A 20,881-nucleotide genomic window follows, 5' to 3' on the forward strand; every position below is an offset into this window, starting at 1 on the left:
AAGTATTCTGCTTTGTGTAAAACTACATTTAACATGTCAATTCTCTGTCCCAAACTTTACAAGACAATTTATTTTAAAATGTTGATATATTCTAAATCATAGATAGAACAGGAAAATGAATCCATTTCCCCACTTTAAAATGATTAAACAAATATAATTGCTGTGTGAAATTTTTTGTGAAATAATACTACCATATTTTATAAATTGCAAATCTTACCATATGCCTAATAAGCAAAACTAGAAGACTTTGCCTTCCTTAGCAAATTCACTAGAGGTAATGGAGAAAATGAATATTTTCATTCAATCCAAGTCTAGGGCCTTCTGTATACCTGCTGTAAAAGAATTTAAATCATGATTGCACTGTTTATGATGTAGACAATTTGCAATGTTTGACCTTTCTTACATGCAATAAAAAATTTCTTTAATATGAATAAATTTTTAAAAGATGAATAATTGGCCTCTAAAAATATATAATGTTTTGTTTTATGTCTATAGCAAAAAAATAAGTACAATTCATTACTGACCATTTTGAAAAAGTATTTGAACTATCTAAATAAATTGTGGTACGAGTAAATCACTGCTTGACTTCACCTGAGATAAAAGCCAATCCATAGATATAAAGTAGTATAAATATATGAGCTTTGGAGGTGGTTAAAATATGTGTGTATGTGTATATGTGTGTGTACATATGCATATACAGTATATACACACATATATACACATGTATATGAACCTTATTTCCAAAAATTCTACTTTAATATTTTCCTGTCTTTAATAATATACGGCAGAGATGGTTCACCAAATTGTATAAAATTTTACAAGTTGGAAAGGGCCTAAAAGGTCAGCTAGGTACACTGTAACCTGAAGTACAAAACCCACCTTGAGTAAATTTTCCCAACAAGTGATCATCCAACTTTGACTCAAAGATTTTGGGTAGCAGGAGCTCATTACTGCTTGAGAAAGTAGATTCTCTTCTCAAAACAATCTAGTTATTTGCGATTTCTTTCTTATATTGATCTGAAAAATATTTCTTTATAACTTCTACTCAGTCCTCTTAGGTTTAATGATCAAAATCAAGCAGAAGAGACAAAAATATCTCCTATCTAGCAGTAATTTTTCAGTTATTTAAAACAGTTATTATATTCCACTAAATCTGTTCTTATCCCTTCCCAAAAAAAGACAACATCCCCAGATTCTTCAAACAATCTTCATACAGCCATGGTTTTGAATCCTCTTGTGGCCTTGGTCACTCTCTTTTGAACATGCTCCAGCTTATCAAATGTCCTTCCTAAAGTGTGGAGCCCCCAAGAAGACTATGCTATGGGTCAGGGGACTCTTGGATTTTAGTTCATTTTAACTTAATATCATAAAATATTTAATTTTAGTGGTCATTTAAGTCTAACCTTCTCCTTAGCACAGAACTATATTCTACATCTACAACATCCTTGATAAATATTTGTCCAGGGTCTACTTGAATATTTCCAGTAACAGGGAGTATAGTGCTTCAAAGAGTCTATTATGTTATTGAATATGTCCAATTATTACAGAATTATAGAATTTCAAAATTAGACAGAACCTTAGAAGTCATCTTGTCCAACCTGTACCTGAAAAGGGATTCTCTATACAATATACCTGATAAATTGGTGTCCTGGCTTTTCTTAAAGACCTCGATGAGGGGAAACCCTTTATCTCCTGAAGCAACCCATTCTACTCTGTACTTACGGTGAACCTTAATTTGCCTCTTTGCAGTATTTGTCCACTGCTACTAGTTGATCCCTCTGGATCGAAGAAAAAACTTAATGCCTCTTCCACATGGCAGACTTTAAAATATGTGAAGATACTCCTCATGTCTCCCCATCCCAAGTCTTTTCCTCTCTAGGCTGAAAATTCCCAGATCTTTTCATCTAAAAATTCTCAGGTCTTTCAACTTCCAAGAATGGAATTCATTCAAACCTTTCACCATCCTGGTTTCTCCACTCATTGTTTAAGAGTGCCCTTCCTAAAATACGGCAATCAGAACTGAACACAGTACTCCAGATATTGGCCTCCTGGCACAGGATGCAGCAGGACCATCACTTCCTTATTTCTGTATGTTATGTTTCTCATCGTACAAACTAATCTAGAAATTAGCTTTCTCCCTTTAAAGTTTTTTTTCCTCATACACAGCCAAAATCTGTCTCTCTGTAATTTTACTCTGTAAATCTGAGTGCAGTTCTCTGGTGCTACCCAAAATAACTCTATTTCTCCCAGATGATGGTCAAGAGAGTATGAAGATTTCTATCATGACTCATATTAGTCTTGATTTCTCTATGGTAATTTTCCCCAATTCCTTCTATCTTTCTTTGTGTGGCATGATTTTCAGATTTTTCGCAATAATGGTTTCCCTGGTCTGTAAATACTACTTTATCATTATCCCTCTTAAAATGTGGCATCACACGTAAAGAGTACAGAGTATAGGAGGGTTTTTCCTTCCTTGTTATAGAAATTATGCTTGTATGAATGCAGTTTGACTCCTTTTTTAAGGCAGCTGTATCATACCACTTGTTCCTAAGCAAAAAAAAAAAAATTGAAAGGCTCCATCCTTTTTCACATGAACTACAGTCAAACCAGTTTTTGTCTATCCTACTTTTTACAAATAATTTATTTTAACTTTATGGTATTTTATAGAATTTTGGACTCTTGGATAATATGTTACCTTATAGGATTTTATCTTTTTATCTAGCTTGTTACTTTTGGTCCATTGTTCCAGCCTATTGACATCTTTTTGAATTATGATTCTCTCACTCAAAATATTAACTGTTCCTTTTGCTCTATACCATCTACAGAGTTGATGAGATTACTCTTTTTGTCTTCATCTGAGTAAGTGATAAAACGTTTGAGCAAGATAATGAGTCTAGGGAACTTTGGCATAGTACTAGAGATCTTGTACCAGAACGAGATGACTCAGTGATGTTCAACAGTCTAAAAAACCCAAAGCTATGCTTTTATTTAGCCAACAATATTCTATATTGTCCATAACACATCATGAAACTACGTGATTGAATCTTGAGAGCAATAATAATCTCCTTGATGCAGTAGAGACTTACTATAACTCCCTATTATTTTGGCCTATCAAAAAATAATTCAGTTCATAGTCACCTTATCCCGCCAAAATGAATTTACAATTACATGCCTTGTTCATTATAAATCCATGGTGTTTCCTAGTTACCACTTTCTTTTCTGAAGTATTAGTACAAAGCACTTTAAAAATATTATCTCACATTATCCTCACAACAACCAGGGGAAGTGGGTGCTATTATTGTCCTCATTTCACAGTTGAGGAAACTGAGGAAGACAGAGATTAAATGACTTGCCCAGGATCACACAGCTAGTAAATTTCTGAGGCTGGATTTAATTCAGATCTTTTTGACTTCAGGCCAAGTATCTGTGTCACCTATCTGCAGAAGAATCTACTTTCTTTCCATTATTCAGTTCTAGACCTAGCTACTTATCCCCACATACTACCTCCATACTGCATCCCAACTTTACAGTCATCTTAAACACTTTCATCTCCTTCATTCTTCAAAAATAATCAATTATTAAGCTTATTAATTCAATTTCCACAATATCTATTGTTTCTAACACTTCTCTTCACTTAGAGTCAATCTTACCTTCTCTCATCCAAACTGTTATAATGACTTGGGACATTTAAAAGTTTTACGGTACTGAAACAAATGGTTGTTTATAATACATAATCAATAAATGCAGCTAAATCTTGTATTTTATGGACATTTGAGGCATTTTTGTGATTATAAACCTGTGGTCTGCTATAGAAAATCATTCATGAAGGCCTGCCTGTTCTTTTAATGTTTCTTCAAGCATACCCTTGATATATTACATAGATCAACCTCATATATATTTCCTAAAGATGAGAAAACATGCATTGTGAGTCAGTAGTTATTGATGCCTTCAAAATAGATTTAATAATATGTTCTACAATTTTGCTAACAGTTAGCAAATTGCTGTACAGTTTTCAGGATTCACTTTTCCCCTTTTTGTAAGTTGTGGCAAAGGTTATCCAAGATTCATTCAAATATTTTCCAGTACTTCTACCATTTTCAATAATTACTCAAAAATTGTTGGCATTACATGATTATATCTATAAATGTTTCTTTTTCTTTGTTTACACTCAATAATACCAAAGAGATTAAGGCCTTATCCTCTGGAGATTCAAGTTCATTTGAAAAAGCTAGGTGTTCTTTTATTATCCTCCTCATGTATCTTGGGCTTCAATTTTAGTCTTAAATGAGTTCAGATGATGTCTTTTTAGTATGTTGAATGCAGCCTTATAAAAGAGTCCCAAAGCATTTTAGCAAAAGGAATCAACAAAAATCCCAGTTTTAAAAATATATGCCTTGGTTAAATATAATTCATATTCAAAACAAAGGATGTAAATGACAGATAGCTTATATTTGTATCCCCAGTACTTAACATGGCGCTTAATATATAGTGTTTATTTAGTAAGTGTTTTTTTCATTCATGCTTTCATTCATTCATTCATTCAGCATCTATTGACTAACCAAAGGAAATTAATTTCAGTAAAATAAGTTATTACCAGGGCAACTCTCTAAAACTGGAAGTTGCAGAGTAGTTTCTAGTCTGCAATGGTAGAAAACTTCCTCATTAGGAATTCCCTAATCAATTAATCAATAAATAAATCACACACACACACACACACACACACACACACACACACACACACACACACCCCTTACCTAAAACAGAATTGTTGTGAAGATTAGAAAGTTTGCTGCTTCTCAACCAGTAGGAGATGAGGTAGTCAGTGATTTTTAATGTTGCACTTTTTGCCAATTGATTATGATCTGTGTTTTGATACGAAAGATTATGCCTTCAGACATAAAATATCTTCCCCAAACATCTATGGGACTAGTGCTTCTAACAGGAAGCATATCATTCATTCAGCCATCCTCCAAGGCTCCTTTTCCACTTCATTCTAATGATTGGTAAGATACATTCTATGTAGGATCATAGAATTACAAAAATCTCAGAGCTAAGGGGTGCCTCAGAATTATCTGGTCCAGTTTTGCCTGAGCAGGAGTCCCTGTATCTAGGATGCATGCCAAGTAGCTATTTGGCAATACATACAGAAGGCACCTGGATAAGGATCAGATAAAAAATACATCCCTATGAAAAGAAAAAAAATTGCTAACTTCTGTTCAACTAATAAACACTTTTTGATATACTGATTCTTATTAAGTGAAGAAAATATTTGGATTTTTAACTATGCAAATACTTGTGACAAGTAATTTTATTTGGTTAAAGCTTCATGCTGAAGAGAAATGATTTGGCTAGTTAGCTTTGCTCCACTAGCCAACTGCCTTGAAAATGGTTGTAATTGGTAACAAAAAATAGCAAGAGAGTATGGGTAACTCAGAAAAAATCCATACCCATTATAGCAAAAAGCAACTAGTACATTTTGCACTGATGTCGGGTTAGTTCTTTCTCTTGAAATATGAAGGACAGCATAACTTTTGAAATATAAAAAAAGATTTAAAGTAGCTATATTTAATCTTCAGTGAAATATTATCATAGCCTAAAGTAATTATATTCATGCATATTTTGTTTTATTTTGTTTTCATTCAGTACCCAATCCATGTTTGGATTTAACGTGTGAATTCCTCTGTTTACTTAATCCTTCTGGGGCTACCTGTGTATGCCCAGAAGGGAAATCCTTGATTAATGGAACCTGCAATGATGAGAGCCTATTAGGTAGGTATATTGTAGTCTTTGGGACAATAATGCATTTTAAGATGAATTAATGAGTTAACAAAATATAATAAAATACCATCAACCCAGTCATCAATTGAGAATTCTTGTTATGAGTGGCTCTCAAGTGCTGATGTTTAATAACATTAATTTTTCTTTTTCAGTGTTTCTATTTCCTGTCAACTCATTTCATATTTATTTAACTGGCATTTATGCACATCTAATATGAGTACAAATGTACTATAAGCATTAGTGGCAAAAATGGGAACAAGAAAATAGTTTTAGTAGCCCTTATGTGAAACTCATTTTTAGACTGTAAGGAAGGTAAAGTCAAAGAACTAATCTGAAAGATTTACCTGAAAGGCAAAGGGGAGAAGGGAAATTATAGTTGCTTGTAAATGTTAATTTCTTTCTGGGCCAAAAAAGAGTGTCAAGATGTTCTCTTAACACTGACCACAATGTGTTTTGATTGGTGGCAAGAGATCAGCTTTTAGGTGTTTGTGACAGTTTGTTGGGAGTGTAAGATGAGTTGCCCTGAGAACAGAATGTGTGAACCAAGAGTTTAATTTGTAGTCAAAGTAATTAAAGTGATGCAGAGAGTAATGGGGTGAGTAAGAATAGAGTATAATTCAGATAGTGTAAAAGTTATGACCTGGATAGCAAGAAAATGAGAGATGCTGTGTATTCTGGATCTTAATACACTATTCAAAGAATGCTTCTGGTATTGATGGAATAATGACAAAGGATGCTTTACAGATGACAAATTTTTGAATGGCACAGTTCTGAGATCTTCGTCATTTCCAATCAGTGAAAGAAAATTCCTAGGAGCATACAGACTTGAAGCATAAACATTGTTTTTACAAAATTGTTCATGTTTGTGAGAAAAAATAAAGGAGGTAAATGGGCTAAAAAGCACTACCTGTAGGTAGATTTTGAACTAGTTGAATGACCAGGGACAACAAGAAGCCAATAATGGGCATATGTCAACTTTGAAGGAGATCTCCAGTACAGATGGGATATTTGATAAATTTGCTTGTTACACAAAGCTTGGGAGGAGGTATAACTTACATGTTAGATGACAGAGTCTAAATCCAAGAAAATCTAAAGAGGCTGTCCCAAAGGTCAGAATTAAAGAAGATGAAATTTTCTATAGATAAATGTAGTCTTATACTGAAGTTAAAAAAAAAACAAACTTCAGTAATATAAGATTATGGAGGCATGACTTGACAACTGTTCCCCTGGAAACATTTTTGGGGTTTTAGTGGATTGTAAAGATTCTGTACGATTCAACAAGGTAACTTGGTAGCCAAAAATGCGAGCACTCTTCTTAGACTCAAACAGTGTTCAGGTCTGGGGACTGAATTTTAGAAAGACATTATCACTGGAAATGTGTCCAGAAAATGGCCAAAAGGATGATAAAAGAACTACAGAACCTGCTATTGTAAGTTTAGTTGAAGGAACCAGGTATGTTTACTTCAGAGAAGAGAAGCTTGGATGGAACAGCATGAGAGGATTTCGAGATTTTATGGGCTGTGATATGAAAGGGGAATTAGATTTGGTCTGCTTGACCCCAGAAGGCAGAACTGAGAGTAGTGGTAGGTAAAGTAGACAGATTTAGGTTTGATAGAAAGGAAATTGACTAACAGTTATAGCTCTCTAAAAGATAAATGGTATGCCTTGGAAAGCAGTGAGTTCCTTCTCACTAGGTGTCTTCAGACAGAAGTTAGATGACCAATAGTTGGTGGTCATAATATATCAGTGTTGGAAGAAACCTCAGTGGGTTATTCTGAAATTCCCAAGGCTTCTAGTTAAGTGGTACAGGTAGTTATACTTCCACATTAATAGAAGGACTGGCAATGCTCTTCCCCAAGAATTCTTAAAGGAATACCAGCGTTTCCCCTTAATCAAGCAAGGGGTTTAGTATTCTGTGGAAAATGATCATCATTGTTTCATACCACTTCAAATTTTAGCCACTTTAGGAAAGACCAAATTTAGGAAAGTATTAAATATAAAGCATTATTAGTTATATTATAAAAGGATTTTTTACTTCTTAAAAGCATTCACTATAGTTGTTTTCAATAGCAAGATTCTGTGGAGCATTGAAAATATGATTGTGACTTAGCAAATGGTATTTGCATATAGCTTTTACCAAACATAGCTAGAGGTATTTAACAAATGCTTGCTCTTAATAATAATGATAATGATTCTTAATGTTAGACATATTTGTTATATTTGTTGTTCAGACATTTCAGTTTTGTCTGACTCTTCGTGACCCCATTTGGGGTTTTCTTGACCAAGATACTGGAATGATTTGTCATTTCCTTCTCCAGCTCATTTTACAAATGAAGAAACTGAGGCAAATAGGGTTAAGTGACTTGCCCAGGGTCACACAGACCAGATTTGAACTCAGGAAGAAGAGTCTTCCTGACTCTGGGCAGGCCCAGCACTCTATCCACTGTGTCTCTGAGCTTCCACATTCATTATATTACCTCTGACAAAGCTCTTTCTGTCACTATGAAATAGGTAAAAAGAAGAAACATTTATCTCCCTACACACACACACACACACACACACACACACACACACACACACGCACGCACACATCCGGTTCCAATTTGGGTGCTTTACTGTCACTGTTGAGGCTGAGGAGTTAGAATGTCTGAATGTCAGATTAATAGAATGAGTGATTTAGAGCAACTTTCCTAATTGGTAGAGTAGCCAGAACATAGCTCAGATGCCTCAAAGCTCATGCTTGCCATTAAAGAAAATACTAAATTTGTCAATCTTCAGTGAGTGGAATGGGCTTTTACCCATGTGATTTTTTTATAAGAGACAGAGCTTGGACATCTTAAATTTAAAATCAAAGCATGTGAATTTTAGGATTATTGATGGCACAGATCAATAGAAATTAATTTTTCTGTCATTAAAATTTTATATAACCAAGTTTTACAGCTCATTATAATCACTTACCTTTCTCTAGTTGCTATTGTTAGCTGATTAGCCCATTGAATACTACTAATCCTCCTGGAAGAAATTTGAATTTCAAATTTTACTCATTCTTAGAAAAGCGTTCATCTGTTCTCTCGTAGAGTTGATTATAATTGCTGGAACTGATCTTTGGGGGTAATTTGGTTATTGACAAAAGCAACCTTGTTTTTTCATCATAGGAGTATTACTGCAGTTTGCAGATGAATATAATGCCACTTTCATTTCATCAGACAGTGCTATATTTTAAAATTTCCCTTTGCTTAATGTTACATATCATAGAAGAGCACATGGACCAACATGTAGAAATTTTAAACTTCACTACCGTTCAATATCACAAAACTAGAGTTAAATATGAATGCTTCCTTAATTATAATACCAACATGGATAATAATACCCTAGCTCTAAAATGTTTCCCTTTTAAACAGCCCAGTAGTTATTGCACATTAGATAATTTCTTACGAGATACGTTAGAAACATGTGATGAATATTAACTTTTACAATATTAATATATTACTGCTTCAGTGGATATCCCTGTCTTTGTGACTTACTCAGCAAAATATGGTTCTCAATTGGCTTTATTCTCCCCATGAGTTAGATGATGCAGGTTAGGTAAAGAGACAAAATACTTGTCATAGATTTGCTCATTATGAAAAAAAAACAAAAAAACTTTACACATCTACATAGCAGGACAATTGGCATCCTTCTTTGTTCATGAATGATATGAACAGATATTTGTAAAGAATCTCCATTTATAAATCCAACAAAAGAACAATTCCAACTATAGTGAACATGATCTCTGGTCCTAACAGTTACCACAGTCCCCCTGTGTAGCGGGGTGAGCTGATAGACAGTTGTTTGCAATTCTCAAAACCATCTTCCATCGTGATGCTAGAAATAGCCTTTCTGTGTGTTGAGTAGCATCAATAAATTAAACAATTAGATTCGGTGAAAATCATTAATATGTACATTTATTTCTAATGCCTCTGTCATGCACAGAGTTTTATAGATACGTTGCAATGAATAAGAATCAAAGCTAATTGTTCAAGCACATTGAATTCTACTCATATGTACATGCCTGACTTTAGCAGAAGACGTAAGCTACTGATTTTCTACCAAATGCTTTTTTTTTATTTTCCATCAGACTACGTCAACTTCCTTCAGAGAAAGCATTATAGTTCATGGCTACAAACATGGCAGCAGCACAATTTGGAGAACAGGTCCAACCAATTATTTTCCTGAATCAAACTGAATGCAAATTGCTCCAAATGATGACTATACTCAATAACATCATCAGAATAGGATTTCCAGTTTTCTGCCAATGTGTTCCTAAATAGTTTGAATTGTTACTAATATTATTACTTTGTTTATATTGAGTCAGTCATGCGACAGACATTTATCAAGCACCTCATATGTGCAGTATAGAAGCAGCTAGGTGGCTCAGTAGGCAGGGTGCTGAACCTGGAGTCAGGAAGACTTGAGTTCAAATCCGGCCTCAGACACTTACTAGCTATGTGACTCTGGGCAAGTAATTTAACTTCTGTTTGCCTCAATCCACTAAGGAAAAAAAACAGTGAACCATACCTGTATCTTTGCCAAAATACTCCCATGGACAATATTGGTGTGATGTTGTCCTCAGGGTCATGAAGAGTGGGACACAACACTGTTCTAAAGTGCAGAGGATTTAAAAAAGACACCAGACAGATCAGGTTCTCAAGACAATCACAGTCTAATGGAGGAGACGGCATACAAACAACTATTTACAGACAGGCTAAATAAAGGATAAATTGGAAATAATCAACAAAGGGAAGTCACTAGATATAAGGGGATCTAGAAAGGCTTCCCGTAGAAGGAAGAATTTTAGCTGGGACTCGAAGGAAGCAAGTTAAGCCAGGAGGTGAAGATGAGGAGGGAGAGCATTCCAGGATTGGGGGGCAGCCAATGAACATGCCTGGAGTCAAGAGATGCGGTGTCTTGTGGGAGAAACAGCAAGGAGATCAGTGTCACTAAATCATGGGGTATGTTGAAGGGAATAAGAGGTCTGGAAAGGCAGAAAGAGGCTATGGGGACAATATTATTTATCATTTATTAAAATTGCTTGAACCTTGCTTGATGTGGCTAGAAAGTTGTCTAACTCAAAAGCTTACTGTAGAGGTCAGGCTGACCTTAAAAAAGCTCTTGAAATTGCTGTAAGGAATACTTAGAGCCCACTCCAGGCTTGTTAAGTATTATTTTGGATCTACCCAAAGCTCCTGTTTTGAGTTCCACCCAAAGCTTATGTTTCGGGTTCCCCAAATTAAATTGACTTATCTGCTGATATACAGCTCAAACTGCCCTTCTCTAGAGACTAACTTCTGCCTACCTGTGGCCAAGTAGGCAAATGTCCTTACACTATATGTATAATGGAACCTCATAGAGACTGGACAAGGAGCCACATCTTCTTCCAGCTCTCTCTTCTGCCAAATGACCCAATAAATTTCTTTCTAAAGCTATTTATGATCTTAAAGCTTATTATCATGACTATGAGGGCAGGTTATGAAGAACTTTGAAAGCTAGAGGTGTTTATATTTAATTCTGGAGGTAACAGGGAACCACTGAAGTTGATTGGTTAGGGGAATGACATGGTTAGATCTGTTATTTAGAAAACTGATAGTTGAGTGGAGGATGGACTGGAGTGGAAAGAGACAAGACAGGGAGACTACCCCGCATGCTGTTGCAGTAGTTCTGGTGTGAGATGATAAGGGCTTGCACCAAGGTAGTGACAGTCGGAGGAGTACAAAAAACAATCTTTACACTTGATAGAGTTTTGCTTTCCTTATCCCTTTTTATCAGCATAACATGTCCCATGCTGTAAGATACATGACATTGTGGATGGAATGTTGGACATGAGGTCAGAAAGCCCTGGATTTAAATCTCACTTCTGATATAAACTGGCTATGGATAAGTCACCGAATTTCACTTTCCCTCACTTGTAAAAATGGTGATATCTGCACCATCTATCTCACATGGGTTGATGAAGTTCAAATATGGTTATTCATGTAAAGTGCTCCATGAATTTTAGAAAGCTATATAACAGTATTTGTACTAGTACTAGAATAGGTATTAATATCCTCTCTTTACATATAATAAAAGTGAATCTAAGAAGGGGAAGGGACTTGCACAGGGTCACATAGCTAGTACCTAGCTGTACCAGTAGCTCTACCAAGAACCAAAGCCAGCTCTATGTGCCTGGCACAGATTTAATTCTTAATAAATTCTTATGGATTAGTTGTTTTATTCTGACTCAAAGTTCTATGTTCTCTCTAAATTTCCGATACTCACTTTGCAAGTACAGGTAAAAGAATTCCCTGAAACTATATTGTCAGCATGGATGTTGAAGTCATTTAAAATAGTCCTAGTTTTTTTTCAAAATTTTTAATTACAGATATAATAATAGATTAGCTAGGTGGTGTAGAGTATAGAGCACTGAGCCTGGAGTCAGGAAGACCTGAGTTCATCCAGCTTCAGATGCTTACTAGTTGTGTGACCCCAGGCAAATCACTTAACCCTGTTTGCCTCAGTTTCCTCATCTGTAAAATGAACTGGAAAGGAAATAACAAACCATTACAGTAGTTTTGCCAACAAAATCCCAAATGGGGTCACAAAGAGTCACACATAACTGAAATGACTGAAAAACAACAAAAACAAATTTAATAATACATGTTTCTATAGTACTTTAAAGTTTCTAAGGCACATGGCTCCCACCTGCATTTTTGACATTTCACAAGTCACTTTAATTTTCTTTTCTGTACAGTTGAGGGGATTGGGCTAGTTGACTTTGGTGATCCATTCTAATTCTAGCTCTATGATCATACAACCCTGTGAAGCAGGGAATGGAAATGTGATTATCTCTACTTTCCAGATGAGAAAACCAAAGTTCAGAATAGTTAATTGCCTTATTCACATTAACAGAGCTAATGAGCATGAGGTGGGATTTGCACTCAGATCTCCTGACTCCATGTCTAGGGTTCTGATTTGCCAATTGGCAGTATTGCTTTATGTAAAGGTTATCCTATTTATATAGCTCTATTAACTTTTCTCTCATAATAGATCAATCTTAATGACAAGCAATTAGTCTCAAAAAAATCTTTTAAATATCTTCTCTTTCATTAAACTTGTCATTGAATATACTTGAAATAGTCATATGTCATTACAGTATTTTCTGTTGATTTTTCTCTGCCTTTATTAATTGCTAGCTGTTGATGAGATAGTCTATCCTATTCTTGAATAATTTATCAAGGTTAGAAAACCTTTTATCTTGAAAAATCATCATATTTTCTTTCCTTAACATTTTAATAAATGATAGGGCTGCAAAATAAAAGCAAATGAAAAGATTAAAGAATTGCTTTTGTATATATAACTACTCTTACAATTATAGGTTCTTAGCTTTGAAAGGGCCCTCAGTGGTCACTTAGTCCAAATTCATGTCCAAAGCATGCAGCCATTCACAAAATCCCTTACAAGTAGTCCTTCAGACTTTCTTAGAATACCTTTTAAGACAGGGAACTCAGAATCTCAAAATTCAATTGATTCTATTTTTTTCTCTAATGGTCACTTTTTTATATATTGAACTGAAAATATTATGCCTAGAATGTCTTAACCTGTGGTTCTAGTACTAAAGTCATAAAACAAAGTATTCTTTCTTCCACATGACAGTCTTTCAGTTATTTAGAGACAACTATCCTGTGCTCTCTGTGTCCTCTCTTCTCTAGGTTGAATATCAATGTAGTCTACCCGAATACCCACTATATTTAGTTTTCTGATTAAAAAAACAAACAAAACTTTTATTCCATTTTTGTCTTATGGCCAAATAATTTATCAATTAATTTAATTAATCAAAACAAAATCAAAGCCCTACTTGTGGAATTTTTTAATTACCGGATATCTTTTCTCATTCCGTGAACCATATCTTTGTATGTGTGTTTTTTAAATAGATGATTCATGTAAATTGACTTGTGAAAATGGAGGAAGATGCATTATAAATGAGAAGGGAGACCTAAGATGTCATTGTTGGCCCAGTTATTCTGGAGAAAGATGTGAAATCAACCATTGTACCAACTACTGTCAGAATGGAGGAACTTGCATATCATCTGCTCTTGGTAAGTATTATCTTCATCTTTTTCCTATTAGTGAAAACCCTACAGAGAATGTTACATATTTGAAGTAGATTATAATTCTTGACCCTGTTATAAGAACAGATTATTCCAAACATGATATCTAATTTGGACAACTGAAATTAATTTAATTTACTGCCTTGGTCGCTACCTCAGTCTATGGAAATTTAAATCATATAATAATGAAATTAAACTAAAAATTGATCATGATTGTAACTTAATTATACTCTGATAATAGCTTGAGAATTTATCAGGAAGTTGTTTAATCTTAATGCTAATACAAAATTGTGAAGAAATTACCATTTAACATACTATATCAAATCCCACATTTGAGAAATAGAACATTAATACATGCCAAGTTATACTGCACATATGTCTATATCAGACAGATAAGTTTTAGCTATTATACATGTTTCCCAAAACCATTGCTTAAGGGAAAATAATTGAATAGAAAATTATGATTTCTTTTTTTACTCATAAGAGAGGCAAGACAGCGTAGTATAAAGCTGGTAATGAAGGCAGGAAAACTTGGATTCAAGACTTGCCTTTAACAGACACTGACTCTGTAATGTTGGGCAAGTTCCATAACCTGTCAGTGCTGTACACAACTTTCTAAGACTACAGCTTTCGTAGAAAGGGTCAGTCTGTATTGATAGATGGAAGTGCTTCACTGAGAAATCCCAATGAAATCACAGATCCATACTTAAAATGTAAAAGTATCTTCTATTTCTTATAATGCACAACTCACCCAAAGAGCCAAATAGGTATTTTTTTCATAAAAAATCCACAGTCTTCAAATAGTGCGCTCTAATGTGTGTTTTCTATAATTTTAGTTGACCTATAATTAATTGGTAGAGCTTAATACCTCAGTAAAAGAAGGCTTAGAGTTCAAATGAACCAGTAAAATGAATTTTTTTAAAAAGTCATTACAAATGTTTTTATTCAGTACAGAATAAGTTGTAGGTAAAGTACAGACTGGGTATGTTTTATGATGCTGTTGGAGACATCTGTTACTTGAATTGGATTGTAGACATCCTTTATTTGATATGCAATTAACAAACTATGACAAAGTAACACATGCAAAGTGAAGGGAACCCACATTTTTATTTTAAGGAGCATAACTATTTCTCCCAAGGAGGTAATCTTTCTCAGGTCGTGATCATATATACAAGATTTCATATAAGTTGAGTGCTAAGAGAATCTCTAGATGGTCAATCAATTTTCTTTTTACCACCAAAATCATTAGAATTTGAGGAATAATTTGTCTCTTTTAGTTTTCCAAATTTTTAAATCATATTAATTGCTTGCAATCCAGAATTAGAGCTAGAAGGAATCTTAGAGCTCATCTAGTCAAATGCCTTCATTGTATAGCTGAGGAACTGAGGCCTAGGTTTCCTTACTTCAAATCTAGTCCTTTTTTCCCATTACACCACTAATCCAATCACATAATGAGAGTTAAAACTAGAAAGGACCTCAGAGGCCATCTAGTCCAACACTCAATCCATGGCCCTCAATCAGAAACGAACCCTACAAGTTTACCCATGTAACCAGGACCTAGAATAAATCTACTTATTGGAAGAAATCAATCTCTAAACCCATGGCTAGAGATATAAACACTATAATATTTTTAAAGTGAATCTGTTATGAGTAATGGTATATGGAAATGGTATAGTGCATAATCTAAATTACTTTCTTTAATTTTAATCTCTAAAGAACCTACTTAATTCCCATAATAATTTTCCATGTTAAATTCTAACTGGGTTTCAGAATTTTTGAGTTACAGAGTTGAATAAATGTATTCTGGAAATGTACTTAAAATCCCTTGGCATATGAAAATTATAAAAGAAATGAGTGCACATAAGGAAACCAACTATAGGGTAGGTTGATGCATGTGTATTTTATGCTTTTCTATCATCTAATAATTAATAATAATGTGATAGGCAATTAAGTCATTTGGAAAGCATTTTTCACTTTTTAAATTGTGATTTCATAAAAGCATTGTTCAGTATTATAGGTTGTAGAACCTCATTATCTGCACACAAATGTTAATTTGTTAAACAAATCCCAGTGGCAATTCATGGATTTATTCATTGTTGGTTTACTTACAGTTAAGCCTTTTGGCAAATTCCTATGTGGACACTATATAACTAGGGTTTGGGGCAGCTTTAATTAAAATTTATAAGTTTATGACAGTTGTATGGAACTATAATAATTGAACAAAGAAAATGTCACCAGTTAATTAAAAGCACACATCTGAGAGACATAATTAAAATTTCTTATGTAGGAATGAAAGTTTCCTGCTACACAAGGTGTTAGTTTTGCAGTAATTACCATTAACAATAAATTATCACAAAAGATACGTACCTAGTTTCATATACAATGGCAAGAGCAAAGGGAAATAATTGAATATATTGAAAACATCAACAAGGGTCCATGTAGTTCAATTTCATAAACCTTTCTTAGGAGGATACACAATAAACTGGGCATTTGACAAGAATAATTTGAAACTAGTGAAAGGTTTAATGCTTCCATCACCTCATTACAAACTGTACAAATAGAAAAAATAAATTTGCAATATATTCCTAACCTTCTAGTATTTTTATGGACTTTCTTTTTTAAAAAAATTCATATCAAAATAAGCCTATGAGAGTAGAACACAAATGAATTAAAATAAGGCCTGTTAAATTGGGGGTAGGGAAGAGAGGAAGGAGGCTTTTCTGTTCTCCCAGAACCTAGCCCCTGTTCCTAATATTGTTGTTGTTCAGTTGTTCGGTCATGTTTGACTCTTCATGACTTCATGGACCATATTGCCCATTTGGGGTTTTCTTGGGAGAGATACTAGAATGGTTTGCCATTTCCTTCTCTAGCTCATTTTACAGATGAGGAAATGGAGTCAGACAAGGTTAAGTGACTTGCCCAGGGTCACACAGCTAGTAAGTGTCTGAGGTTAGATTTGAACTTGTGCCTTCCTGACTCTAGGCCCAGCACTCTATCCACTTCTTCCATATCCATAGGATAGGGAAGAGTTAGAAATAGCATTACTGACCAGGTAATGTGTTGGTATAGTTAGGCATACAGTAATTAAGCAATCAGTACTTGGGTAATGAATTAAAGAAAGAAGATAAAGAAAAGAAAGACTGAAAGAAAATCTCTCACACATTAGTTCTACCATCACCACTGGCAATGGAAACACAATCCTCGAAGTATGATGAGAGAATGAAAATTTATGCCATTGGTGGAGCAAGTAGGGGAAGAAGAATAAAATACTTTTTACAGGAAGAAATAAATCTTATAACATAGGCAGATTAAGAAAGGAAGCTCCTCTATGATGGTGCTACTGCTGCCACTTCTGTTGCACCACACTTTAGGATAAGATACGTCAAAGTAAATTGGGGAATGAAAAAGAAGTCAGGAGAGAAGACCATTTCTTGGGTATCATCCAATGCTAGGACTAGGATATTTGTCCTAATACCCCTTGAGGTAAGGTAAGCCCTAGAATGTTAATGTTAGCCATCTTCACTAAAAATCGGACTCCTCTAAACTAGGGTCATGGGATTTAGGTCTGGAAGAATTCATCAAGATCATCTAATCCAGGGGTTTATAGGATTTTTTTGGTGTGTCACTGACTCCTTTGGCAGTCTAGTGAAGCCTATGGATTCCATCTTGGAGTGTTTTTTAAATAAATAAAATAATATATATGGGATTGCAAAGGAAAAAAATTATATATTGAAATACAGTTATTAAAGTATAGTTCTTTAAAGTTCATGGACCTCAATTTAAGAATCCTTGAATTGTACCCAACTCCTCATTTTGTAAATGAGGAAACTGAGGCTCTGAGAGATAATGGCACACCAAGTAGAAGAGATTGTTTCTACCATATCCAGCTACTTTTTGTATCTCAATGAAAGTTTGTATAAATGGTCACTCTTCAATTTCATTTTTTGTTTCACTTTTTATTTTAATGAGCTCATAATGACTGGCAACTTGTCCATAACTTATAGTCAGTGATTCTTATTACATCAGTTGTTCTCCTGGTTCTGCTCACTTGACTTGCTTCAGTTCACACAAATCTTCCAAGGTTTCTATGAACCCATCCTTATTGTCAATACCATTCCATTATATCCATATATCATAGACATTCCCCAGTCAATAGTATTCCTTTAGTGTCCAGTTCTGTATCACTACCAAAAGAGCTACTACAAATATACTATTAGAGTCCTTATAGTCTTTCTTTGATTACTTTGGTTTATAGACTTAGTAGAGACATTGAACTGAATGAAGCCTTTGGTCTTTCACTACTCTTTTCACTATGCCACACTAAATAATGGATTTAGTCAAATTTACAGCCTTTCTCATTTGCCTAATCAAATGAAGTGAGTAACCACTTACATCTAAGAAAATATCAAGCTGGCTATTTTCCAAGTATTTTTAAGTGGATACCAACCTACACTTATACCTTACCTTCTCAAATTTATGAGATCATTTCATTTCATAAAGTGCAGCTCCAAGCTTGACAATTACCAGAAGCACACAATTCAATTACAAAGTAGAACTCTAAAGGATCTTGCCAAACCTGAGACCTACTTCAAATAGTTTTCTTACCCTGTTGCAGTTTTACACATACTTATAAGCAGAAACACTGTGCTGTTCCCTCTTAACTACAGACATCAGCAAACCATTGCCTATGGCAATGTGCTTCATTTATCCTTTTGTTGCCAGCTGAGACATTTCGATGAGAGTCACTTCTGGTAAATAAAGGCTCTTGAGGAAATAGCCCTTTTTACATCAACCAGTATGAATGCCCAGTGTCTTAGGGGTCCAAGTAAGGTACAATGAGCAGGAAGCAAATAAAAACAACAAATAATGCCTCTGCATCCAGATGTCCTTGATCAAGGAAGAATACTTTGTAGGAAAATATTCTGTTAGAATTCTTTTTAAGAATCCATCTTTCTTTATTTGCTATATATAAACACAAAGCCATGGTCAACTATAAGTGGCCTCAATAGGGACAAAACCTGTGGACTTGTCTTATTAACCTCACATTCAGCTATTAGGACTAGTACAATAAAATGGCCTACTAGATATATTAAACTGCTTTGAGGATATCTTTTATGATTTAATTTTGACAACAATTATATTCATGTAAGGCTTTAAGGTTTACAAAGACTTTTCATCATAGTAATCCTGTGAGTAATATAGGACATATTATTTTCCCCATTTTACTAATATGGAATCTGAGGGTCAAAGAGGTTAAGTGATATGCCCATGGTCACACAAATGATAGAGCTGGGATGAACTCAAGTCATCTGTATATATATAGGGCAGCTAAGTGGAAGAGTACATAGAGCACCAGGCCCAAAGTCAGGAAGACTCATCTTCATGAGTTCAAATCTGACCTCAAACCCTTGCTAGCTGTATGACCCTGGGCAAGTCACTTAACTCTGTTTGCCTCAGTTCCCTCATCTGTAAAATGAGCTGGAGAAGTAAATGGCAAACTACTCTAGTATCTTTTCCAAGAAAACCCCAAATGGGGTCACAAAGAGTCAGACACTACTGAAATTGAATAACAAACAACGCATGAATGCAAATCTATTGATTTTTCCACTACTTCATTTTGGATCTTAATGATAAAGTTCTTCATTTTTCCCCCTTAAAACAAAAAGTAAAATTGTAGCTGTCAAATGAATTGATGCATTGACTAGGTCCAGAAGCAATGACAGTGGCTATCCGCTATGTATTGCCAGGTACTTGAAAAATGATCAAGGAAATCATCTGACAACTTTCTTTAATCAGATTATTAAATTTTTAATTTCTTGGAAACTGATTTCTATTATTGGTATTTGTTTTTGTCCCCCTCTGTCCATGATTGGCTTTTATGCTTTGCATTGTACCTTAATAAGGCAGAACGGAAACTTCTTTGTGAAGGAGTTATATTGTACACTTAAGGCAGTGATTCCAAACAGTTTCAACTTGTTGGTACCTGTAATGTTGAAGAATATACGCACGTGGGCCTCTAGAAATTTGAAAATACGTCTTGTGAGAAAATAGGGAAAATATTTTTACAGACTATTGATATAGCCCAAATAGAGTCAAATTCCATCTTATATTTACAGTCACTTGTAATAATAACAACTCACATTTATATAGTATATCACAGTTTTTAAGCTTTTTTTTCTCACAACAACCCTGTAAAGTAGATAGTATCAGTGTTATGATCTCCATTTTACAAAGGAAGAAACAGGTTCAGAAGTTGTGATTTGTCCGTGCTCATAGAAATGGTAATGGATACTTTGACATGATGAATCTCCTGAATGATGTTCCTTTCCCCCAAGTCACTGCATTTTTTCATGACAAAACTGCTCATTTATATCTCCTTCTGACTTACTACAAACTATAGTTTTAGGAAGAAGATTTATTGTTGTTATTCAGTCGTTTCAGTCTTGACCAAATCTTCATGACCTCATTTCAAGTTTTCTTGAAAGAGGTACTGGAGTGGTTTGCCAATTCCTCCTCCAACTCCTTTTACAGATGAGGAAACTGAGGCAAATAGGGAATAAGTGACTTGTACAAGGTCACACAGCTTGTAAGTATCTGGGACCAAATTTGAATTCAGGAAGATGAGTCTTCCTGACTCCAGGCTGGGCACTGTATTCACTGTACCCCCTAGCTGCCCTTAGGAAAGAGATATTAGCCAATTACTTTATACCTTGTCTACTTCTTGGATATTATATACAAACTTTCTTGAGTTTTTTTTTTAAGATCGTGCCACTGAGAATCTCAGGGATTGATCAGGGCACAAAATATTAAAAAGGAAAATCCTAATGTTTACAGGAACTCTCTAAATATGGTAAAAGTCTGGTCATTTATTATCACATGAATAATCAAGATCAGATCTGACCTGAGACACTTGCTTGCTGTGTGACCCTGGACAAGTCACTTAATCCCATTTGGCTCAGTTCCTTATCAGTAAAATGAGC

At 34.6% G+C, this 20,881-nt stretch overlaps 1 protein-coding gene across 1 annotated transcript in view; it reads left to right on the top strand.

Annotated features, from left to right (window-relative positions):
* LRP1B (LDL receptor related protein 1B) overlaps positions 1-20,881 on the top strand; it is a 2,306,513-nt gene that overhangs the window by 2,193,119 nt on the left and 92,513 nt on the right. Inside the window, exons 82-83 of the mRNA XM_036744555.1 lie at positions 5,644-5,769; positions 13,725-13,889. Coding sequence (XP_036600450.1) covers positions 5,644-5,769; positions 13,725-13,889 — 291 coding nt within the window. The remainder of the gene's footprint in view (positions 1-5,643; positions 5,770-13,724; positions 13,890-20,881) is intronic.

The sequence above is a fragment of the Trichosurus vulpecula genome, chromosome 2, assembly GCF_011100635.1.
Source record: "Trichosurus vulpecula isolate mTriVul1 chromosome 2, mTriVul1.pri, whole genome shotgun sequence".
NCBI classification, from domain to species: domain Eukaryota; kingdom Metazoa; phylum Chordata; class Mammalia; order Diprotodontia; family Phalangeridae; genus Trichosurus; species Trichosurus vulpecula.